This window comes from Spea bombifrons, chromosome 6, assembly GCF_027358695.1.
Source record: "Spea bombifrons isolate aSpeBom1 chromosome 6, aSpeBom1.2.pri, whole genome shotgun sequence".
In the NCBI taxonomy this organism is placed as follows: Eukaryota; Metazoa; Chordata; class Amphibia; order Anura; family Pelobatidae; genus Spea; species Spea bombifrons.
Window position 1 is genome coordinate 29,428,169 of NC_071092.1, and position 15,841 is coordinate 29,444,009.

The 15,841-nt window shown below is 39.6% G+C and overlaps 1 protein-coding gene across 1 annotated transcript; it reads left to right on the top strand.

The window, feature by feature from the left end:
- The first annotated feature begins 6,011 nt into the window (after positions 1 to 6,011).
- Positions 6,012 to 15,223, top strand: RNPC3 (RNA binding region (RNP1, RRM) containing 3). Its single transcript, XM_053469664.1, has 14 exons — positions 6,012 to 6,196; positions 6,441 to 6,488; positions 6,879 to 6,994; positions 7,681 to 7,761; positions 9,017 to 9,128; positions 9,439 to 9,507; positions 9,842 to 9,999; positions 11,900 to 12,022; positions 12,283 to 12,392; positions 13,209 to 13,373; positions 13,468 to 13,562; positions 13,685 to 13,743; positions 14,185 to 14,317; positions 15,158 to 15,223. The coding sequence occupies exons 1-14, from the start codon at positions 6,065 to 6,067 to the stop codon at positions 15,215 to 15,217; spliced, it is 1,461 nt and encodes a 486-aa protein (XP_053325639.1). The 5' UTR covers positions 6,012 to 6,064; the 3' UTR covers positions 15,218 to 15,223.
- Positions 15,224 to 15,841: the final 618 nt, after the last annotated feature.

Consider the following 15,841-nt stretch of genomic DNA (forward strand, 5'->3'; position numbering starts at 1 on the left):
AGCTGATAATAAATATTTATTTATTATTAGCTATTTTTCAGCAAAGGGTGGGTTGCCGATCAGCACCTTCATGGCTGAGCCTAGGGTAACTGACGCCTGGGTGTAAAAAAATGTTTTGGCTCCCCCAGGTGTGGCAATATTGCTAACTCCTCCCCTTAACAAACGTAACCCCAGGAGCAACGCCCATTTTCTTCTCCACCTCTTTGGGCTACCCGACTTTACCATGTAACATGCAGGGCCGGTCCAAGACATAATGCTGCCTGGGGCGAAGTTTAAAATGCCGCCCCCCCCCCATTATCTACCCTTCCTCTCCCTCCCTATTATCTAACCTTCCTCTCCATCCCTATTATCTACCCTTACTCTCCCTCCCTATTATCTACCCTATCCCCCCCCCCTTTGTACTTACCTTTCAGCAGTCCTGCGGCGAGTCTCCCTGCTCGGTCTCGGTGCTGGCTTGTAATACTGAGCGCCGGAAACGATGCCATCTTCCGGTGCTCAGCATTATAAGCCGGCACCGAGCTAGAGGGCTCGCAGAGGAGAGAGAGGGGCGCCGAGCGGGTACTGACAACTTGGTAAGTGAAAACCATTTGGTGCCCCTCTATTTCTTCCGCTTAAAAAAAAAAAAAAAAAAAAAAAAAAAGGGCTGCTCCATGGTAGGGCTGGCCCTGGTAATTTTCACTCCCTTCCCATAGTGTCAGCTTTGCCCCCAAACAGGTCGTCAGTGATATCATTGCCCCCAAACAGCATTACCCTAAGTTAGTCAGTACCATCCGGCACTGAGACTTTAAAGAACCCACTGAGTGAGAGGGAAAAAAACATAGCTGCGCCTGAGGGAAGAACAGAAAACTGTGCCTCCTATGGGCGTACCTAGAGTATTTGGCACCCAGGTCAGATCCTGTATGTGGCACACAAAAAAAATTAATGTTGGCAAGAATATTTATTTCAGAAGCAGAGAATTGTGCCCCCTCCACTATATCTTTACAGAGGTTAACCTAATTCATTTTAGAATAGTTTAAAAAAATTATAGTAATACAAATTTCCCCAAATCCAGTGATTTATTCACATTTTGACAATGAGGTACAGCATAACTCCCATCAATATATATACTGAGCCTGACAGTGCTGGAAGTTGGGTACACTGTGGTCATGGTCAGCAACAATATTCAGGTAAGGTGTCATTTTTAAGGATTCTCAATTGGTACTAAGGGGCCCAAAGTGTGCCAAGAAAATGTCCCCCACACCATTACGCCACCACCATCAGCCTGAACCATTGACAAAAGGCAGGATGGATCCATGCTTTCATGTTATGTACGCCAAAGTCTGACCCTGCCATTTGAATGTCGCAGCTGAAATCAAGACCAGGCAAAGTGGCACCCGGTGTGGTCTTCTGCTGCTGTAGCCCATCTGCTTCAAGGTTTGACATGTTGTGCATTCAGAGATGGTATTCTGCATACCTTGGCTGTTGCCTTTCTGTTATCTCGAACCAGTCTGCCCATTCTCCTCTGACCTCTGACATCAACAAGGCATTTTCATCCACACAACTGCCACTCACTGGATATTTTCTCTTTCTCAGACCATTCTCTGTAAACCCTAGAGATGGTTGTGCATGAAAATCTCAGTAGATCAGCAATTTCTGAAATACTCAGACCAGCCCATCTGGCACCAACAATCATGTCACGTTCAATGTCACTTAATGTGACATCCTGTCAGCCAAGATTGCGCAATACTTATTCTCTCTCCTGTTCTCCTGCAACGTCGAGTGGCCACCCTTCCTTCTCTGCAGCACCCAAATCTAATTACTGAGTGCAGCTGAGCCTTGTTACCTGGTGGAGCCCTGCTTTTATATACCTGCTCTGCCTTTCAGTCAGGGCCTTTGCATTGCAGTGTGAACAGCTTACTGCTGTGGCTCTGTACCTGGTCATGAATTGTTCCTGACATCCTGCCATGCGCCCTGCCAGAGGGCTTCCTGTCATGCGCCCTGCCAGAGGGCTTCCTGTCATGCGCCCTGCCAGAAGGGCTTCCAAGTCGTGCGCCCCGCCAGAAGAGCTTCCAAGTCGTCCGCCTGTCCTTACTACAGTTCCTCTGTCTAGCTACCATCCAGTCCTGCTTTTCTATCTGTTGTGTGCCTGTCTGTACCTAACTTCCTACCAAGATGCATCAAGAGGTACAGACAGACATTTAAGTCTCATTTCTTCCCCATTCGGATGGTCGGTTTGAACATCAGCAAGTTGTCTTGACCATGTCTACATACCGAAATGCATTGAGTTGCTGACATGTGATTGGCTGATTAGCTATTTGTTTTAATAAACGATTGAACAGGTGTACCTAATAACATGGCCAATGAGTGTAGATTGTAATGTCATGCATGGGTGGTTGCATTGGATATGGACATCCAAAGTTTTGTAAATTTTTCACCTTTTTTCATATATATATATATATATATATATATATATATATATACATTTTTCTTGCGACATGTTATAATAAGTAATTTTTCATTGCGTGGGATTTTATCTGTGGTTTACATATTATACAAAAATATATTTGCTACTATACTTTACTAATTCTATTCTTTTGGAGAACATATGTTGGTCATTACTGGTACTTATATTTTCTATATGAGACTATGTGATATAACCATATAAAAAACATGTACAAAACATTTTGAGTAGGAATTACTTTGAAAATATAGTTTTTAACTTCAGTGCATATGTGTGTATATGGGCAGGAGTATGTAAGTGTAGTGTGTAAGTGCTGTGTACATGCATATGTAAGGGCAGTGTATATGTGTGTGTACGGCCATCCATCTGCACTGCAGCCACAGCCGTAAAAGAGGTCTGTGCAGATTGAGGCACAGATCTCCCATCCACTGTGCATCTTAGAGTTACCACATGTCACGAATTGCCCGGGACAGTCTCGCGATAGGGCTTTAAGTTCTGGGTCCTGGGCAGCCTCGATCCTCAATGAGAAGTCTGAGTGAAGGAAGTCTCAGCCAATCAACACTCCTTCACACCAAGCTCAGTGTAAGCTCCAACCAGCACCAGCTGTGTGCGTTTGGCTGTGTGTATGTGATTGTGTTTGTCTGTCTGTTTGTTTGTGTGACTGTGTTTGTTTGTGTGACTGTGTGTTTAATGTCTGATAATAGAGGAGTTCATTCCCTGAATCTGCTCATGTCTGTAATGATTGTATGTATGTATATTATTAAATCTGATGGTTTGCAAGGCTTCCTAATAATTAATATATAATAGTACATGTTAATCAGTGTGTATGTGAGATAGATACCATATTGGCTCGAATATAGGCCGCACCCGATTATAGGCCGCACCCTTAAAGTTTGGTGCTATTTTAAAGAAAACAATATTTTTAAAGAAAAAGTACACATTAGTGGAATGGTAAAACAGTATTTTATCTAATGAACAGGAATACATGTATTTTAACATTTTTGGCATCAGCATATGTTATGTACAAACAGAAAACCAATACCCCCCCGTAATTCATTATGCACCCTAATTACAGAAGTGCCACTCTGCCCCCCCCCTGATATTCCACTCTCCTTCCTAGAAGTGCCCCTTACCAAAGCACCCCTCAACTCTATGACGGAGAAGCACCGGCGGCAGTGCCGGCAGCGGTGTTTGTCTACGCGCATTGCCGCCGCCGGTGAACGTCTGCGCGATACACGTAGGCAATCTCCACTACCAGAACTTCCAGGGGGGGGGGTGATATTCGGGCCAATACGGTATATGTAAAATATAAAATGTATGTGATGTTGTGTAAATGTGATATATACCGTATTTGCTCGATTATAAGACGAGGTTTTTTTCAGAGCAAATGCTCTGAAAAATACCCCTCGTCTTATAATCGAGGTCGTCTTCTAATTAGACCTCAAAAAAATGTCTGCTGGGGCCAGGCTGCTTACCGGTGCTTTGGTCCCGAGCAGCGTCTATTCTATTAGCAGCAGGAAGCTAGCAGAGTGTCACATAATTCTGCCTCCCCCTCCTTCCTCTGGGGGTGGGGCCAGAGAAGTTGCTCGCACAGCCGGGCCCCTGCAGAAGTCTGCGAGTGGGAGATCTGCAGTTCAGGTAAGGGGGTGGGGGGGTTTGAGCGTGTGTGTATGTGTGATTAATGGAATGAATGAGTATTTAAATGTTTGTGAATGAGTGTGTGTGTGTGATAGCATGGATGTGTAAGGGGGGGGTAGCATGGCATAGGGAGGCTGTACTCAAACTCCTATCATCCCCAGGTTCCAGCATGTACTGGCTGCCTTGGCTTGATAGGAGTTTGATTGCTGTTAGCCAGAGTGTAGCCAGAGTGGCATATGGGGGGTTAAAAGGCATTTCTGGAGGTATTTATATATATATAAGACATTTCTGGAGGCAGAGTGGCATATAGAGGGTTAAAAGGCACATCATGGGGCAGAGTGGCAAATAAAGGGGGATTAAGGCATTTCTGGGGGCAGAGTGGCAACCTTGGGGGCAGATGTGCATAACTGGGGGGGGCAGGTTGGCAAATAAAAGGAAATAAAAAAATATATATTTTTCTCAATCATAGCTTTTATTAAATATGAAAAAATTGTTTACATGAATTAATATTTACTAGTAAAACTTTTTTTCCTATAGGGTAGTCTTATATTCAGGCTTTTTGTTTTTTTCCTAAATTAATATTTAGATTTTGGGGGGTCGTCTTATAATCGAGCAAATACGGTATATACCTGTGTTTGTAATTTCATCCGCTTCATAGTGTGTCCCTGAATGGCAGAAATAAAATGTGGTCACCCTAGTGCATCTGCCATTCAGCACCACACCGGATATAACATCATATGTGGTCCAGCACTGACGGACAGAGACAGAGAGGGAAACCATACTCCAAACCTGAAGGCAGGCTGACAGACTCAGAGGACAGGTAGGTAACTGGATTAACACGCGTATCCATAAATATGAACCGGGGCATGCTGGGGGGGTATGAATGGGAAAAAATGCTTGGTGTAGCAATGGCGAGGTGATGATTTTGGTGGAATGTGGGGTAACAATGATAAGGGATGGACATCATGGTGGGAAGGAATATGATGATGGTGGTGGGAGATATGACTATGGTTGGGGGCATGACTTATATAAATTATGATTTGTGATAATGGTCAGAGGCAGCTCTACACATACATAGATACATACACACACATATACACACACGGCCACTCCAACACCATATACTTGCACATACATACGTACATACAGAAACAACCTTTCCAACTCCTTACCCTTACACATAATTACATGCACACATACACTCTCTCTAAGCACTATACACTTACATTTTTATCATTATTACAAATGTAGATCTTGTTAGGATATTTATTAAATATTTATGTTTTTCATTTGATCTATACACACAATGCAGGGTCCGCATGTGAAATTCAGTTGATCTCTATGTTTCCAAGTGGTTATGACACATAAAATGCATTTTACAGTTCAGGAAAATAAGTCCCTGGTGATGGCTTTAGCAAATTGCGTCTTTTAGTTTCCGGCCCCCCATGTGCATACCTGGGAACTTCTGTGCTCCAGCTGCCCGGAGCCTTCCCTTGCGGGATGCGGCCCATTGATGTCAGCGGTGGACATAGTGTCCATGTGAAGGTTTAAAAATAGAAAGATCATGTACGGTGCTGTAGTGTGCGGCCACCAGCCGGATGAAAAAGTAACCCAACCTAAAAAGTGTATTGTTACCATTTTTTTGTTGCATGTTATTTTTGCCATTTGTTAACATTGAATACACCTTCATATGTCTATATAAAATCAATGTATACCCATACTCGGGGTGTTATAATATGCAATAAGTAGTGTTTCGTTATGCGATGTTTAGGCATAAAGTAATCTTTCCCTAACTCCAATTTAATCATTCGGGCTGCAGTTTGTTAATAGACCACTGGGTGGCAGTGACGTGCTGCGCCCTCATCACTCTTTCTGATGCTTCCTGGTCATCCATAGGATGGATGTTCGGCTTCGATGGAAGTCTCGCGAGTGTTCAGCCGAGAATCTCGCGGCCTAGTCGGCAGGCTTCAGCCACGGGTTGAAGCAATGCCTGAATCCGGCGGCGTTAAGACTTTATTAATCCGGCACCTGCCGGCTGAACTAAAACCGAATGAGCAGAGAGAGCTGCTGGAGAGGACCGGGGCGGAGAGCGTGCGGTTATGTTCCCGGGGAAGCCTGGTGAGAGAGAGGCCGTGTTGCCGTATACTGCAGCACATTACGGGAGTGCAATGATCTGCATCCCCTCAGAGTGCTGGAAGCCGGTTCACGATGACTTAATAACTTAAGGTTTTATGTGCTGCGCTTTTTGCTCTTTAGTTTGCAGCAGCTGCTATAATAAATGTGTTTATATATAGCCCTGAAGGTATATTCGCTAAGTATATGTCTGTGATGTGCTTATAACATTCATTTACTTTTATTTCAGAAAAATGCAGCCTTTGCCATTTACCCGAATGAATTTGCAGCTGCAAAGGTTAGTTTTCCTCTCTATGGGATTGTGCCCGGCGCATTTAATTATGCAGATCCTCTTAAACGTAGTTCAGGCTCTCATCCAGTGACAGTTTACACGAGCCGCACGTAAAATCTGCACTATGTGTACCTTTTCTATTATTGTGCAACTATAGACTGTAGCACAGTACACACACACACACACACACTTTACAAGAGCTGGGGCTGGCTGTGGACAAGCGTACCCCATGCGCAAGCAGCACTAGGATTGTAAAGCGTATGCTAGGATAGGATAAGACTTTGAGACTGTAATCTGTAGTGGCCCCTACAATGTCCCCTTTTCGTCGGGTTTCTGTATTTGTCATTGGAAAGTTACTAAGGTGGTTCATATGGATTTTCATTTCTTTATGTTCAGGCTTTGTCGGTGCTCCACCAACTTACGGTTTTGGGTCATACCCTCGTGGTTGAGTATGCAAAAGACAACCACATTCATTTACCAGATCAGCCCCCCTTCTCCGAGAAGAATAAAAGGTTAGTACGTGTATTTTCGTGTTCACGCTCACACCGTACTTTTTCTGTTAAGGTAAAAGCCACGGTAACACCTCAGCAAATATTGCACTGGAATTTTACGGTCAATCCTAGTAGATTTGTGCATTAACTGCCAGTACCAGGGAGCATGCGGATTTTCTTGGTTCGTCATGATTGTGTATGATAGCAATTTTAAATATATGATGCAGCTCTCACAGCAGAGTAAAACAATTCAACTAGATGTGATCAGGCAAACCGATCACATCAACAGTCTGTTTTATGTCATTTTGAATTGATTTGATTAGTCCCAGATCTCCCAGAAAGTTTTCTATACGTCGGTTTTAAGGCTGAACTGTTTTCCACCAGCTAAGTCTGCTAGAAGCTATTATTGCCAGAGTAGCAACAAGTTGGATGATACTAAAGCCCTCTATGGAACTTAATTGAGAATGTCTGGTCCACTATAGCACGTGATACAGAAAAAACGTACTTATCCAAGAGACCAGTTGCCTGCTGCTTAGTAAATACCTTTTGGTTTTAGAGTATTTTGCAGCTAATGAACAGATGTGTTGAGAGAGCTTTCTAGGCATTGTAAAGTCGTTAATTTCTCAGTGGAGTGGCTTTTTTTTTATACATTTTATCCATTGCTGTAGTTTCAGTAACTTGTTTTAATATATGTATTTTATTTTTAGTGCCAAGGCAGCAGATGATGGAAAAGACGTGAAGCCTATAAGCCAGGTTTCTATTGAACAAGGAATTGCACCAAACCATGGGTCTGTACTTCTTCTTTCTTCTCTGAAATGTAAATTATTCCCACCGTTTACCTGATCTAACATAGCATAAAATGCTAATTTATAATCCATTTTGTTCTCTATCCGCTTTACACTATTATATAGTTTGACTACAGCAGAGTTGCCAGGTTTGAGCTGATAAGGTTTTCCGACAGGTGTTCGCAAACAGTTTGTTATATATTGTGCGTTATACAGGTGTTCTGTTATATAACGTGTGCTGGTTAAACATTCCGAATCAGGGATTATTCCTGGAAGTAATCTGATTTGTGCTACAGTTGCAAATGATCAAGATTTTTCTGTATACATTTGAAAAGCCTTTTGGTTTGTATGAGCTCTCCACTGTAGGTTATAATGTGAACTTTAAGTTTTCAGCGACAATAGCCTATTATTGTTAGAGCCAACTGGTATATCCATATAGATTTGTGTCTTTATGACATGTTTTGGCACAGCAGAAGATCTAGCTCTAGAAGCCTTTCTACAGTCTGCGTAAACTATCAAAGTTACAGCTTCCTAAATGGATTAGCGGTAGGATTTCAATGGGATCATCCCTGACGGATCATGGAAAATAACAGAAAAAATTACATGCTACGGCTACAAATCTTTTTAATTAAAGGGACACTTCAGCCATCGTGTTCACCTTGATGCTTATGATAGCTTATTCTGCAGAATCCTCCTGTATTCCCCCCCACCCCAGCTGTTTGCCATACGTTAGATGTGTTTTACTTAACACATCTCTCCCCATGTGATGTTTACCACCAGTCCCGGGCTCCAGTGTAGACATCCCCGGGGCTGTCTAACGAAAGTCCCTGTGTGTGCTTCTAGGAGCCGTCTTGTTTCCCAAATTATCACTCCATGTAGGAAGCGATCTTTTTCCTTTAGGTTTAGAAAATTTAAGTACTTATAACTTATATATGCTTTGTTGGTTTGTGGGATACCTAGGACTGGAGTCCCACTTTAAAAAAAAATAAGCATTATAAATAAAACACAAGCGATAGATGCTTTTAGTGCTTGATTGTCAGTATAAAAAAGCATATTTTTTCCTTTTTTTTGAGATTGCTTCTGTAGTCAAACAGGAGATGCGCATTGTGTATAAATGTTTTTACACCGTAGGTATTGATTTTTCATACTTGAAAGTATTTTTTTCTTTGAGCAATCAGTGTAGCTCTAGTAGTTTTATTGTGTTTGTTACATTACACTTATCACTGGTGTGTTTCGCCAAACTTTTGTACCCCTACAGACTTGTATTTCCAATAAAATCCACTCTGAAATACCTCTATCCGCCTCCGACCAGCACCATTCTTGCAAACATTGCCAACGCCTTAGCCAGTGTTCCAAAGTTCTATGTACAGGTAATACCTTGTTCCTTATATGATTGGCATAGCCTCCGGAAAACTGATTTACCTAATGTTTTTGCCGTTCTTATGTATAATTTTATGGTTGTTGTTGACCTATTCAGACATAATACAGAGTTGTAAACAAATTATCCTCTTCTGGTGTACTTTTTCAACCCATTTTTATTTGTCTGTATTTTATGTTCTTTCATAGAATTTTGATGAAAGAAAGTCAATTCAGTGACATTCTAAAAACTTAAGTCTTCTTCACATTTCCGTCTGTTTCCCGTGCTGTGAAAAATATACCTAAGAGCCGTTTTACTTTTAGGTACTACACTTAATGAATAAAATGAATTTGCCTGCCCCGTTTGGACCTCTTACTGCGCAGCCTCCCTTGGTGAGTTTTATAACATTTAGGAACAATCATTCCCATTTTTTCAGGGGTCTGTGAATCAAATATTACAAAGAAATATGAGCATGGCAATGTTTAGTAAGGTACAGTGTGGATTGTTTTTAATATTTTATAACAATAACATTTATTGAGCTTAGACATAATGTATGGAAATTGAGTAAAATCATTGCAAATAAATGGTCCAGAAAGCAGCTGTTATGTGTTATACACGTGTGTAACGGAATGTATTTAAAATGATAAAAACGGCTTGCTGTTTAACAGATGACAGCTGATTGTGTCTTAAGTAATAGCTGTTTCTTTTATTTGGAACTACATACAGTATGCAGACTACCTAGCCGTGCCAACGCCGTACCCACCTGTCCCTCCAGACCTTCCCGAGAACCCCCCGCTTCCGGAGCTGGATGATGACTATGACATGGAGGTCTCTAGTCGGGAAGAGTCAGAATATGAAAGTTGTGATGAGGATGAAAAAGACAGGTGTGCTTCAGTCCTTACAAATGTTACACTTTCAGTCGGCAAGTCTCATAGTTCTTCATTTTCCCAAATGGATCAAGTCATTTATTTTTATTTTTTTTGTTTCTCACACATCATTTTGTATGCACGTTGTTTGATGTTCCCTAAAGGTTTATGTCTGTCATAACTGATTATACAGGGCCACATATGTGCAACATCCCTTCTACATATACCGTGCGCCACATAAGGCTCATGTGCCATATCTGGAGCACAGTATATGTATATCGTTGGTTTTCGTACATTAGTGTCTATTACATTACTAGTATGTATTTACATGTGTCAGATCAAAGGTTTATTTTGCAATGCAAGTGATTTCTTTTGCAGTGTTTCCTCCGTCTTGTGGCATCTGTTGGCAGTTTATCATTTACCTTCTGATTATACTGTCAGTGTTTATTTCAATGTTTAATAAAACATTTGTTGTTAAAAATACTTTAACAGGAATCCCAATTACTTCAAAACTTAAGTCCGCAGAATATTTTATACCAAACATAAATTTGGATGATTGGAGAAACAAAGGTATAGTGTCATTTGATCAACTTATGACCACATCAGGACTTAAAACGTTTCCACAATTAACACAAGAATATCATTTAAATAATTCAGATATCTTTAAATATTTGAGGATTAAAAACTTTATACAGAAAGAGATAATAACAGTTAATCAGGGGCTTATGCCCAATATTCAAAGGATCTTTTCGGGTAATTATGTGGATAGAGTGTTATCTAAATGTAGAGACTTAATTAACTCTATCCAAACTTTAGCAGTAAGAAAACCATCGATTGTGGATATCTGGGAAAGAGAACTAAATATAGAAATTGACCTCGAAAATTGGCAAAAATCCTTATATGATGTCACCTTATCAATCCATTCTTTATCTTTGGCGGAAACACAATTTAAAATTCTGAATAGGTGGTATCTGGTTCCAACGAGATTACATAAGATGTATTCTAATTGCTCTGATTTATGTTGGCGTTGTAGACTAGATAAGGGCAGTTTTCTCCACATATGGTGGAGCTGTCAGGGAATAAAGAAAGTATGGACTAAGATGTTCGATTTAGTATATACTCTAACAAAAAAAACTATTAATAGATCTCCGGCATCTGCTCTGTTACATCTAGAATGGCCAAATTGTAGCTGGAAAGAAAAACAACTAATTATCCATTGTTTTATCGCTGTAAAAATAACAATAGCTCGGCAATGGAAACAAGATACTGATATATGTTGGAATGCGGCTATTACGCAATTGAAATTTCAGATCAAAATGGAAAGACAATTATATAAATCTTATTTCTATTCTATAAAGAAATCTGTTTCATGGGATCTTTGGCTAAAACATTTGGAGAAAGCTCTAGATTAACTTACTTTACTTGTCCTATATTTTTTCTCCTTTTTCCCCTGCAATGGGCAATAATGTAGAACCTGACGGGTGTTGACCGTATTATAATATCGAGAGAGAATAAAAACTGGGATATGTTTGTGAACGCTCGCCCCAATGACCCAGACAGCATTTTAAATAATGTATTGTATTATGTCTGTACCACTTAGGCATCAAGGATGAACTTATAAAGATGTAAACAGTTAACTTTATCATAAGAAATTACTGAGTAACTGTATGTAAGACGTCGAAGTAATACTGTATGCCTATTTGTGTTTTGTGTTTTGTCTCTCGTTTTCATATTTTGTATCTCTTATATCTCTTATTTGTTATAAATAAAAAGAATTTAAAAAAAAAAAAAAAAAAAAAAAAATACTTTAACAGAGAAATAAAAATCTTGCGTATCGTGGCTATAGAGGGTGGAAAATAACCTTATCGTATTTAATTTGGATGCCGTTCTGTGTTTATTTTCCATTCTTAAATATTAGGCTGGCTCGTTTGAAGATGATTTCAGATCTTCTGCCGAAGAGAGCAAAGGCAAACAAGCAACCTCGACCACGCAAAAAGATGAAAATAAAGGATCTAATAACAAAACCTACTGTTCCACACAGGTACATAATTGGAAAACAGATTTGTGGTAGACTCTGTTGGAGGAGTGTATAAAAACTTTTTGCCATTAGTTTATAAACCCCCAGTTATAATTGGTCGCAAAGATTATATGGTTAAATGTAAATATTACTGTTTATATAGTGGGAACACTTATTGAAGCTTGGACAGTTACTCTGGTACATGTGAATGTTCCTTAGACCCTTTATAGGTCACTACAAACAGTGCCTCTTATTGTTCTGTCCCTATTCTTATTTACTTCCAGTAATAACCACACACCATTGCAACCTGATGATGTATTTGAGACACCGTGTGTCCTAGGCCCTAAAAAAATGGAGTTCCATATCCCTGCGGACATACCAGTAGCCGCTAACGGTAAGTAACACCACCAAAAATAAATGACTGTAAAAGTAATTCACTAAACTGTTGATAAGATGACCAAAGGGGATATTAGTGAAAGAGAAGTTTAGAGGAAGTTACGATATCTTATGGAAGAACATATTTTTTATGTACTGTATTAATGCTCTGATTTACTCTAGAGGTTAGTGAATGTTGGTTGCGACATCGCTCCATTTCAAGGGAAACCTGCTGCACCCGGGTTTGTGTGCGCATCTCTTGAATTGTCGGCACAGTCTGCATTGACCTCAGCGAGGTTTTGTTTGTAAAGGAACCCTTTTAAAGCTTGAGCTATAATGGGTCAGTAGCCAAGAAGGCGAAGTAAATTGGGGGAATAAACAGTGTGTGTGATCACACAAAATTGTCTAACGCAAGTTTATTTTTCTACTATTATCTTTAGGATATATGTTTAGGCTATACAATTTAATCTTACCCTTAAGTGCTGTGATGCTGGGACTAGTTATATACTGCAATCTATGCAACGATGGCACTGATCTAAAAAAAATAAAAAAAAATGTCAAACAAATTTTTTTTACAAAAACTAAATATTTTTATGAAAAGCTCCCACTATGTACATGTAAGCAGCAACCAGAACGCTTTTGTTCATGCTGACAAGCTGCCGGCATGCAGGAACTGCTCCAGCCCGGCGTTACCATGGACACCTGCAGGGATTGGTGGAGGGTTTGGGGGGGGGTTGTATCGCTATTAGCAGGCTCAGGGACTATAGGACTATATTATTGTTATTATTATTATTACTATTATTATTATTGTTTATAAGTCTCCGTCTTCATTTAGAGTCTGAAGAGTTGGCAGCAACAAATGAGGTTGTGCCTGGGTTCGGAAAGATTTACCCAGCTCCCGCTCCGAAAGAAGACCAGAGTGATGAGGAGGACGAAGATGAAATGCCAAAAGACTTTATTTCTAGGAGAGAATTGGAGAAAGGAAGGCTTTCTAAAGACGGTAAGAATATAGGCGTACATGATAAATAGTGGGGATGTGTATTATGTATAAATATCACGAATGGATATAAAAATGCCATATCTTATTTTTACAGAAATGAGAAATCTTTCAGTCTTCAAAGGTTATGACCCAGGAGAACCAAACTGCAGACTGTATGTGAAGAACTTAGCAAAGCAGGTAGATGAAAAGGTAAGATCAGTGGGACAATAATATTGGTAGTCTCTGGAATATTCTTCCGGAGTTCTCTACTTTTATCCATTTGCTGTAGAAAGTATTCTATAAATATTGTGTTTTGTGTTTCATTTCATCAGGAGCTCAAGTTTATTTTTGGAAGATTTATTGACCTTACATCGGAAACTGAAAAGAATATGTAAGTTCAACGTATGCTCTTTCTACCCTGATAGGCAGTGTGTATTTATATTCCTTTCTGGTTTTTAGCCATCACTGATGGTGTTTGAATGACCTTCAGTTTTACCCTGAATGAAATATCTGATTAGTGATCTATCATAAATTTTTTTTACAATGCTGACAATACATTGGAAAGTGGTTACCCGCTAGTGCAATATGTCAGAACCAATCCCCTTTTGCTTATGTGTAAGTTGACTTATAAATCTACAGCCATTTAATACAAAGCTGTCAAAATATGTTGACATTCATTATGATTAAGCAGACATGACTGTGCAGACTGTACATTTGCTTAACAGCAAGGAAAAGAATACCATGTTTTGGTACGGCATCAACAAAGTAAAAGAAAATCCTATTTCTATTACCACTAGTATATTTTTAATTCTGCTTCTTAATGTATTTGCAGGTTTGACATTCGCTTGATGAAGGAAGGAAGAATGAAGGGACAAGCTTTCATTGGATTCCCGAATGAGACTATTGCATCAAAGGCATTAAAATATGTTCATGGATACACCCTACATGACAAACCAATGGTGATTGTATCCTTTTGTTGGTCGATATGCTGGGAAGTGTTGCTAACATTCAATAGTATGCAGAAAGTGCTTCTCATAATGGGTGGGATTTTTGCCAACCCCCATGGTAGGAAGTCCCCAATTACCCTTTAAACCTCCTTTTTTGGCTCTTAGCTGAACAAATCAATATACACTGCAAAATACCATAGTTATATAACTTTATATTTTTGAAGATTTTAAAGTTCCTGTACTAATATAAGTAAAATGGCGTTTACAGACAAAGTAATTATATCAAACATATAGATTTTAGAGATGGCAGCCTCTACCACATTTTGCAATATTAGCTGTTTTTGTCTACAGCTAGTGGATTGGCAGACTAGTAATAGTAATTCCAGGCAAGGTAGATACGTTATGCATGCTGTACCTCATACAAATTATTCATGCCCTTATCATAAAGCGTCACTCAAGTGTCCCAGGCAGCCTCTTTAATAAAAAAATGTGTAATAACCCATGCTTGAAATCAATGGTAGTTCCATATCCGGCAGTGTTGATGATTACTGGTGGTAAGTATATCTCCTGCACTGCACAGGGACAATGTGTAAGGGTTAGCCCTATATGCTTAATTAACGTGTATTAAACTGTGATCTAAGTGGCCAACGTGGCTTTTCTCGCTAGAGAAGCTCACAGATTACATTCTAATAATGCAAAGTGAACTTGCTATTCTCCTGCAAACTACCACTTTAATAGGTAGAACTCTTTAAGGATTTGAATATTTTATATTGGTGTCTATTATGGATTGTTTGTTAATGTCCCAACAACAGCAAACCCGTTCTTCACAATCTGTTAATTGCCTTAAATCAACAACAGCAATTTGCACGATCGGCTCGTCCCAAGTCTAATGACAGTAAAAAAGAAAAGAAACGTTAGGGAAAAGGTAAGCGGTAAGATGGGAAGAATGATGTGCTTGGTTTATCTGGTGAATGTTGAGAGACGGTTTCATTAGACCGGGAAACTTTATGGCCTGATACCGAAAACCATTTCATTACTAAAACATATATTCATGCTGTGTAGAATTAACTTGTTCCGACAGCATACAGACTTCACAGGCCTTTAAAATTATCCCTTATGTTTGCAAGCCGGAAAAACGTGACTTGTCAACATGGAAAAGTAAATGTACCGATCTTTACGGTATTGTGTTTGTGTGTAAAAGACATTAATCACAAATACTATAATGTAGTATACATGCTGCAAGCAGATCTGTGTGTGTGTGTGTGTGTGTGTGTGTGTGTATAATATATAATTACTTTTGAAGGTGAGTGTAAAAACCATTGGATTTCATTTCATTTGCTGGAGAAACAGGTGTTGTGAAAAATCCCAGGTATCGATTAGAGATTTGACAGTTTTTTGTTTTTTTAAGAAAAACACGTTCTGCTAAAAGAGTGTGGTTTCTGTTTTTCTGTTAAAGTATAACAAAACAGTTGTGCTATTCTTCTCTCTAAAGATGGCCGTGTAACTGCTCTTGTGTGGCATGAAAATGTATCCTTTCTTGTT

What these genes read in the sequence shown, in the direction of transcription:
- RNPC3 (XM_053469664.1), top strand. Translation starts at nt 6,065, where the DNA reads ATGCCTGAATCCGGCGGCGTTAAGACTTTATTAATCCGGCACCTGCCG. An exon ending in TATGTTCCCGGGGAAGCCTG is followed by an intron (nt 6,197 to 6,440) that starts GTGAGAGAGAGG and finishes CTTTTATTTCAG; the next exon opens with AAAAATGCAGCCTTTGCCAT. An exon ending in GGAATTGCACCAAACCATGG is followed by an intron (nt 7,762 to 9,016) that starts GTCTGTACTTCT and finishes GTACCCCTACAG; the next exon opens with ACTTGTATTTCCAATAAAAT.